The 9,668-nt window shown below is 40.5% G+C and overlaps 1 protein-coding gene across 1 annotated transcript; it reads left to right on the top strand.

Annotated features, from left to right (window-relative positions):
• The first annotated feature begins 6,100 nt into the window (after nt 1–6,100).
• LOC129675166 (olfactory receptor 1-like) lies at nt 6,101–7,039 on the top strand. The gene has a single exon (XM_055605174.1). It carries the CDS (start codon nt 6,101–6,103, stop codon nt 7,037–7,039), a length of 939 nt encoding a protein of 312 aa, XP_055461149.1.
• Nucleotides 7,040–9,668: the final 2,629 nt, after the last annotated feature.

Here is a 9,668-nt window from a genome sequence, read left to right as displayed (position 1 = left end):
ACATATCCATTCTGTTAATCTGTGTCTTTTTACTGGAGAGTTGAGTCCATTGATGTTGAGAGAGATTAATGACCAGTGGCTGTTAGATCCTTTGATATTGATGTTGGCTGTGTTCATAAGGTTGTGTGCTTGGTTGCTTTTTGTTTTGCTGTAGTAAGGTTAATTATTTCCTGTGTTTTTTTGACAGAAGCTAATTTTCTTGGGTTCTATTTTCCCTTCCAGTGTCTTCTGTAATGCTGGATTTGTGTGTAGGTATTGTTGAAATTTGTTTTTGTCATTGAATATCTTGTTTTCTCCGTCTATTAGGACTGAGAGTTTTGCAGGGTATAGTAGCCTGGGTTGACATCTGTGTTCTCTTAGGGTCTGCATGATATCTGTCCAGGCCCTTCTGGCTTTCATAGTTTCTGTTGAAAAGTCAGGTGTGATTCTAATGGGTTTGCCGTTATATGTTACTTGGCCTTTTTCCCTTGCAGCTTTTAGTATTTTTTCTTTGTTCTGTATACTTACTGTTTTGATTATTATGTGGCGGGAGGATTTTCTTTTCTGGTCAAATTTGTTGGGTGTTCTGTAGGCCTCATGTATCCTTATTGGCTTCTCCTTTAACTTGGGGAAATTTTCTTCAATGATTTCATTGAAAAGATTTTCTGGGCCTTGGAGAAGGGAGTCTTCTTTTTCCTCTATTCCTATTATTCTTAGGTTTTGTCTTTTCATATTGTCTTGGATTTCTTGGACGGTCTGTGTCAGGAATTTTTTGGATTTAACATTTTCTTTGACAGATACATCGATTTCTTCCATTGTATCTTCTACACCTGAGATTCTTTCTTCCATTTCTTGTATTCTGTTGGTTATGCTTACCTCTGTAGTTCCTGTTTTCTTCCCTAAATTCTTCCTCTCCATTATTTCCTCCATTTGTGTTTTCTTTAATTTTTCTAGTTCTATCTTCAGGTCTTGAGTTGTTTTGTTTACTTCCTTCACCTGTCTGCTTGTATTTTCCTCTTTTTCTTTTAGTTCCTTCAACTCTGTCTCTTATTTCTTTCAGTGATTTAATTATTTCTTCTCTGAAGGCCACAAGCTGTTTGGCTGCATCTTCCCGTATTTCTTCACGGATGGCCCTAATCTGCTTGTCTTTATCTTCCTCCATTTCTTTACGGATAGCCATGATCTGTTTGGTTTTATCTTCCTCTAATTCTTTACGTATTTTATCTGTTTCCTCTATTATCCTCTTCATCAACATAGATGTAAGGTCATCTTCTTGATTTTCTATTATGCTGCATTGTTCAGGGCTGTTCGCCCCTGGATGGCTGGGTTCTGGAGATGCCATATTGCTCTGTCTTTTGTTGGTTGAGCCTTTACGCTGACCTCTACCCATTGGGCTGATTTAGGTGTTGGCTGTTAGTTTCTGTGCTTCCTGGAGTCCTGAGGTAGGGAGTATCCCCTAGGCCGGAAGATGATTTTTCCTGAAGGAGTCCTTCTCTGCTTTTTGGTTATGGTCACTGTATGGCCAGTGTTTCTCAGGAGTTGCCACTGCTCACCTCAGGTTTATAGCCCTGAGTAGTAGCTGTGGTCTATGTTAGGCAGGGGGGATCTCCTCTTACCCATAGAATTTCCCAAGACAGCTGCCCCACTGCAGCTGTCTTGTTATAAATTTTCTTGTTATAAATTTAGTGTGATGCTGCTCACTAAATTTCCATGTACAGTCCTCTTGAAGAGACTGCTGATTCCCTAGCTGTGGGGTTTTCTCCCAACAGGGAAACTCAGTCTGTTATCCTGAGGCGCACAATTCTGTCCGGGAAAGTGGGAGGTGCACTCAGCAAGTCTCTGCGCCAGAGGCTGATTGCTCCGCTCTGGACCTGGAGAATGTGCACCTAGGTTGAGTTGGCACCTGGGGGCACTGTTCTGGTCTGGAGGCTGGGTGCCTCACTCTGGACCAGAAGCTGTGTGTCTCTGTCTGGGATGGCGGCTGCAGGCACTGCTCTGGTCCAGACGCTGTGGGTGCAGCCCTCTTGAAGGACCAGGGATTCCCACAGTTTTGACAGTCTAGCTAGGGATAACTGGTTGATCCTTGGCACAGTATCTGAGGGCTGCTGTAATGGCTCTCTGGCTTTTGTAGGTCTGAGGATGCAGCTGTGTGTCCCAGTGCCCTAGGGGAACTCAATAATGGCGGCTAAGCACAGCGCTCCTGCCTGCACTAGAGTCTGCGTGAGTCCAGGAAGTGTTTTGGTGCTGGGTGTCCTAAGCATTAGAGCTGCTGACCCTTTCCGCTGGGGGTTTCCTCCTGCCAGAGACACGCAGTCTGGTGCCCTGTTGCCCTGGTGCCCACAGTTCTATCTGAGGCGGCGAATCACGCGCACAGGCAGGGCTCCGTGCAGGCGCCTGGGTTCCCGGCTCTGGGTCCGGGCTGGCTCTTGGGGTACCCGCGGAACCCGAGTCTTTTCCAGGGGATGTTTGGGTAACCTGAGGTCAGTCCCAATTGTTTCCTGCTCCATGGGGTTATCTATCGACTGGGAAATCCAGTCTATGGTGTTGTGGGCCCACAGTTCAGTCTGGGACTGTGACCAGATGGCGCTGGCGGGTAGCTCTGGGCTGAAGACCAAGCGCCTGGCGGAACCGGGATCTCTTCCGCGGTTTAGCTGGGTGAGTTAAAGCTGATTGAATCCCCCACTGTAGGGTATCCTCTCACCTGAGAAACACAATCACTTGTGTTTTATGGCCAAGAGTTCTGATTGCTGGTCACTGTGCCAATCCTGCTGTGCTGCTCCTCAGAATGAGAGTCCTCCCGGCGCCGCCATCTTGCCCCGCCTAAAAAATTTTAATAATATAATAAAAAATAATTTTGGTACTACCTTTGTTTTCAGACATTTTCTGAGTTATTGAAATGTATTTGCCTGTGTGAGGGAGAAGTTGGTATATTACAAACTATTTAGTGGTTAGGTGATATTTTAATCAGTATTTTCATATTTGTATCTAATTAGGACTGGCTTACTGTTTCAGAGATTTAGTCCATTATCATCATGGTGGGAACCATGGGATCATGCACACACACTTGGTGTTGAAGGAGCTGAGAGTTGTACATCTTAATACAAAGACAGCCAGGAAGAGAATGTTTTCTGCAAGCAGCCAGGAGGAGACTGGATTTCACACTGGGCATAGGTTGAACACATATATGAAGTCTCAAGGTCCATCTTCACAGTGACATACTTTCTCCAGCAAGGCCATCCTTCCAAATAATGCCACTCCCTATGGACTGAACATTCAAACACATGAATCTATGGGTACCATAACCATTCAAACCAGCACAATCATATAAATAGTTTAGTTCTTTTCCTTGTTCTTCTTTGCTGCACCATGATAAAGTGTTAAGTTTCCAAGACTTATACTTTGAATTTGATACATAGAAAAAGACAACTATTGAGATTGTAGAGGAAAAAGCAACCAGAATTTGGAAAGAAATTAATATTACAGAATCCAAACACTGAAAAAGAAACAAGATCTAAAGTTAGGAACTGAGAAAGAGAAGAATGGCTTACTGTCAAAGGAAGCAAGAAAATACACACCTGTGCACCCCCCCCAACACACACCACAAAGTAGGAATTAGTTGAAATTGAAAATCAAATTATCAAAAAAGACCAATAAAACCAAAGCTATTTTTTAAAAGAGTGATAAAAAAAACCCAATAGTCAAGCAAAGGATGAAGAAAATGCGCATACATCATGAAGATACAAAATGAAAGAGGAGGCATGCTGTATGTGTCAAGAAAATTTAGAGTGTAACAGAAGAACGCTGGGCACAACTCCATCCCCTCAAGTAGATAATCTAGATCAATGAAGCCAACTTCCTTAAACACAAAGCCTTTACAGTTACTTTAGGGGGTTTTAAATAACACAAAGTCTAAGCTGCAGTAGACACGAGTCCTACTCAGTCCACAAACAGGCAAAGGGTAAATAGGCAGATGGCCTTCTCTTCATTTTTACCTTCCCCCAGCGTATATTCAGGGGTGATTAGTGACCACCTCAGGGCTTTGAAAGAATTGGTTTGATAGTCCCTGGGTAATTGCAGAGGGTCTGGACTCCTCTGGGTTGCAGAGCCCCCTGGGCCCAGGGTGGCTAACGGGACATGTGAGACTGCTGACTGCAGAGGATTTCTTTTCTGTGCTTGTAACAAATACATGTGAGCAGGGTCTGAAGCAGGGACCTCAGTCACCTTTAGTCACCCTAGGTAAATTGCCAGGGTGACTGCCCTCCAAACTACAGATCTTACATTTCTAGTTTTATGATGGTATGACTGGAAGTTTTGAGGTATGACATTATTTTTTTACCATTTTTATACTTTGCAACACTTTGACATATTGTAGAAATACCTTGTTTCACAGCGAGATTGGAAATGATTTTGGTGATGACAGGTTTTCTTACAATTACTTACTGGACAATTCTTTTTCCGTTTCAACCTAATAACAGCTTTTTAGGGTAGGGGCAATGCTGAAGTTCTTAAGCCTTCTTTTTATTATGTTTTTAGTTTTGGACAATTGGTAAGCTTTTAAGAGATCTCCTATCCAAAAGAGCTCAGAGATCTGTAACTTCAAATAATGCATGTACTTGCTCGTTACTGCAGCCCGTGAAACAAAGTGCTCACATCATTGTGCATCCATTTATAAAGTTGAATATTAGTTCAAAACCAGAGTCAGTGTTTCCAGATAATTCCAGATGAGCTGCATGTATATTAAGGTCTAGAACCATTTCCATGTTAGAGTCTCATCTGCTATTCAGGTAAAAAAAAAATGTGAGTTTAACAACTGAAGAAATAAAGTTCATCAGGTCGGGAGCAACAGCCATCATGAGTGATCTCTCCTTTGTAATATTTTCATGTAAACTCATGAAAGATGTGTCATTCACAGAACTCATTCACAGAACAAAATAATCCTCAGAAACTAGGTGGACGATTTCCCTTATATTACTGTAGTTTTTCTATTTATTCTATCAACTAGTGGCATGAGGCTCGCCACATTATGACAGGTTAGTTACTTTACTCTGATATAATGTTAATAACTAAGTTCAGTGTTGAAAACATGGTAAAACACATTCATAGAAATATCTAGAACTTTAATTTGACCAAAATTACTTTCAAGACCTAGACCAGTTCTTAGAAATTTTACTATCATGGTAAGTATGGATATCTATATGTAAACTGAAGGAGATATTAAAATTAACTGATACATTAGAAAATGTTCATTGTATTTATTTTCCTACATTAGTATCAGGGCAACCATATGAACTGAAACATAAAATATTAATTCATTAATATCATTGGATCTTGAATTAAATTTTTTATATATGAAAAAGTAGAGAAGTGAGAGAAATAATATGTTGAGAGAGAGAGAGGAGTAAATTTCTTTTGAAATGCGTTAAGCCACATATGCCTGTGGTAGGGGGGAATATAGAAGATAATTAGTCAGTAATGATATAGATAATTTTGTAGGTTAAAGAGACAGCTACTCTTTAATGTAACACATTAAAGAATATGTGTTTTGGGGTATCATAACGAATTATGAGTGTGGGGTTACAAAATTCTTCAAGAACGCTCACAGAAATAAACTATACAATGGGGTAAACTACAATAGCCTAAAATAATCAGGAATGCAGGAAAGAGAAATGCCAGTACAGTTTTTTTGTATCAGAAGCAATCAGATGTGATTATGCAAAACTACAACAATAAAACCTGCTAAGACAACATTAAGAAAAGTTCTTCATGGCTGTAATGGCTAAACGTACCTTAATGTAGAGACTAACTTTACTTTGCTAAGAGTAAGATTAATTACTGTAGAGCTTGTAACGTGTGTATCTCAACCATGTTCATTTTCATTTGGAAATGGAGATGGATGTTGGGGGAAGGTGTCAGCAGAATTTGTGTGACATCACCTATCAAAGACACTTGAGGAAATAAAGAGAATAAGGTTATTCCATGTTCAAAAATGTGAAAATAGAGAACAATTCTTTATAAAGTAAACAACTAAATAGAATGATCTGTGATCTCATACAGGCTTAACTACTGGAAGTTGAAGAAAATAGTAACTTTTTTTTTTTCTTAAAGTCATTGGAGGCAGAGAATGACTGGAAAGAACCAAACTTCAGTCTCAGAGTTCCTCCTCCTGGGCCTGCCCATCCCCCCAGAGCACCAGCACCTGTTCTATGTCCTGTTCCTGGCCATGTACCTCACCACTGTCTTAGGGAACCTGCTAATTATTGTCCTTATTCTACTGGACTCTCATCTCCACACGCCCATGTACTTGTTTCTCAGCAACTTGTCCTTCTCTGACCTCTGCTTTTCCTTTGTCACAATGCCCAAGTTGCTGCAGAACATGCAGAGCCAAGTTCCACCCATCCCTTATGCAGGCTGCCTGGCACAGCTATACTTCTTTATGTCCTTTGGAGACATGGAATCCTTCCTTCTTGTGGTCATGGCCTATGACCGCTATGTGGCCATCTGCTTCCCCCTTCATTACACCAGCATCATGAGCCCCAAGCTCTGTGCTAGTCTATTGCTGCTTTCATGGATGCTGAGCACATTCAATGCCATGATGCACACCATGCTCATGGCCAGATTGTCTTTTTGTGAGAACAATGTGATTCCTCACATTTTCTGTGACATATCTGCTCTTCTAAAGCTGGCCTGCTCAGACACTTATGTTAATGAGTTGATGATATTTATCATGGGATGGCTCATGGTTATTATACCATTACTACTCATTGTTATGTCCTATGCAAAGATTATCTCCTCCATTCTCAAGGTTCCAGCTAGCCAAGGCATCTGCAAAGTCTTCTCCACCTGTGGCTCCCACCTGTCTGTGGTGTCTCTGTTCTATGGGACAGTCATTGGTCTCTACTTATGTCCATCAGCTAATAACTCTACTGTGAAGGAGACTGTCCTAGCCATGATGTACACAGTGGTGTCTCCCATGCTGAACCCTTTCATCTACAGCCTGAGGAACAGAGACATGAAGGGAGCCTTAATAAGAGTTATCTGCAGTAAGACAATCTCTTTGTAATGATAGCGCTTGAGATTTTTACCTAATTTTATGTAATAAATGTATTGATATCAATATTTTATGTCAGATATTGTCCAAAATCATAGAATCTACATGAAACATCATGTTACATAACTGTTCAATACATGAAAGAGAGCAGGTTTACTGGAATAGTGAAAGTAGGAACAATTGTCTTTCATATGTGGCTACAGTGTCCTCCTTACCTTGCATAAGCGATGCTGGAAGTGCATAATGGAAGAGGTACTGTCTAAAATCTTTGTTCCTCTTAAGTTGTTTATCATTTTACCCTGATTTCTGTGTTCACTGAAGTATCCATTAAAGAGTTTAAATAGTGGATTTATGACACTGCATAACAAGAAAACCTCTTCACTATCTTGCTTCCTTCTGATATCTCCTACAGGTTCTCCCATACTGATCTGGACTTTTTCTCTTAACTCCCCATAATTGTTTCCTACCCATGTTATCTTTTGTTACTAGTCTTGACCCTGAACAAATTTGTTGGACTCATTGTGAACATACGTTTATAGTGGGTGGCTTTATTTTATTTTTGTGACAACTCAAGGAGATAGAGAAGGTTCTTTTTCACAGAGTGAAAAATGCGAGGCTCAGTGACTTCCCATCTCACACTGAGGGGCAATGGGTGAACACAGGACAACTCTTTGTCTCATTTCTGTAGAAAGTTTTTTTTTATTCTTTTAGTTTTCTTTCTTTAGAGTGGCATGGAATAACCCTGGTCCCTTTATTTCCTCAGTTTTCCTTGGTAGGTGATGGCACACAAAGCCAGGCTTTTATGCTCTGCTGACCCTACCCAGCATCATCTCCACGTGAAGCCAGTCCTGCCTGTAGGGCCTCTCGCCGCCTGGGAACACCCCCATTTGAGCCTCCGTGTGACCTTCAATAGGAACACCCGCACCTTGAGCTCTTATGTTTCCACAGTCTTCTCTTTGTCCTTCATCCTGTTTCTTGAATTATAATGTCATCTCCCACCCAGTGTTCTAAGTAACTACTTCTCTGCGAGTGCTTGTGCATGCACAGAAGTGTGCGCACGCTTGCGTGCGCGCGCGCGCGCACACACACACACACACACACACACACTCACACACACGTATTTGCAAATGTGGAGAACAGCTCATATAATTTTGAATTGTGCCTTTTTATTGAATATTGCTTTAAGACATTTTTGTTCTCACCTAGTTAAGGTTGCACCACCTGTTGTCATAGCTAAACTTCAAAATTCCATTGTCCTGATATAACAGAACCATCAGGAACACGACAGACAAAATGTAAATTAAGTCTGCTTCCTCCCCATGTGAAAAAATGACAGAAATGATTCTATACTCCATAGCAATGACATTATGTGCAAGAGTTAGAGGGAGGTAGTGAAAGCTATGCTGAGCAATATAACGAAGCACCACAGTGCAAACATAGCCTAGAATGCACATCTCTTTAAACATATTTTAAAATTTAACTGATACATAAAATCATATCATCTCCCACACAGTGATCTATATAAACACTTCTTTCTACACACACCACCCCTACCCCCACTCACACAGGCACACACATTCATATATATTGAATATTGCATTTTTATTGAATATTGTTTTAAGATATTTAGTATTGTTGTTCCCATGTAGTGAAGGCTGCATTGGCTATTGTTATTGCTAAAGTCTGAAATCTCATTTTCATATAACAGAGTTATTTAAGACAAGACAGACAATATGAAAGAAGCCACATTTCTCTTCATGTAAAAAACATAATTATAAGACAGAAACGATTCTATATTCCATAGCAATGACATTAGGTGTAAGAGACATAGGAAGAAAACAAAAGCTCTATTGAGCAATTAAAAGTGCTACAGTGTAACTATTTAGCCCAGAATGCACATCTCTTTAAATATATTGTAAAAATTTAACTGATATATAAAATTATACAATTGAATTAACATAATACAGTGTGATGAATATCATATGCCACATAGAGGATGAATTCTGTCACAGTGAAATAATTTTAAATGGAAGAGTAGAAGAGAGGGAACAATAGAGGTTAACTAAAAAAGTGAGCAAAATAATAGAAGTCAAACCAGGTATGGTGGATTATGCCTGTGATCCCAGCATTCATGAAGCTCAGGCAGAAGCATCAGTGTCAATATGAAGTCAACATGGGCTGCAGGGTGAGAGCCTGAGGTCAGCATGACTGCACAGTGAGAACCTGTGAGGTCAGCGTCACTGCACAGTGAGAGTCTGTGGGGTCAGCGTCACTGCACAGTGGAGCCTGTGAGGTCAGCGTCACTGCACAGTGAGAGCCTATGAAGCCAGCTTGGACTTCACAATGAGACACTGCAGAGGAAAACAGACTCTCTCACATCAATGTTGGGCCTGTGAAGTATTGCTGCAGCGTTAGTAAGATGACTATTTGAGAAATCCTCAAAATTTTGAGCCTAAAGTTACCATATAACTGAGAAATTGTACAACTGTGGACATAGCTACAACAGTTGCAGGATTCAAGCAAATGGTTTCACTTTATTATGCATTCAAGTACAATTTATAATGGTCACAAAGTAAAATAGCAATCAGATATGTGTTACACTAACACAACACAAATGAATTATCGCTACATGCCACTGTGT

The sequence above is a fragment of the Psammomys obesus genome, unplaced genomic scaffold (genome assembly GCF_907164565.1).
Source record: "Psammomys obesus unplaced genomic scaffold, mPsaObe1.curated_primary_1811, whole genome shotgun sequence".
In the NCBI taxonomy this organism is placed as follows: domain Eukaryota; kingdom Metazoa; phylum Chordata; class Mammalia; order Rodentia; family Muridae; genus Psammomys; species Psammomys obesus.
The sequence above is the reverse complement of the archived record's forward strand: the minus strand, read 5'-3'. Positions and strand labels throughout refer to the sequence as shown.

Excerpts from the sequence above, each read along its gene's own strand:
- LOC129675166 (XM_055605174.1), top strand. The coding sequence starts at position 6,101 with ATGACTGGAAAGAACCAAACTTCAGTCTCAGAGTTCCTCCTCCTGGGC.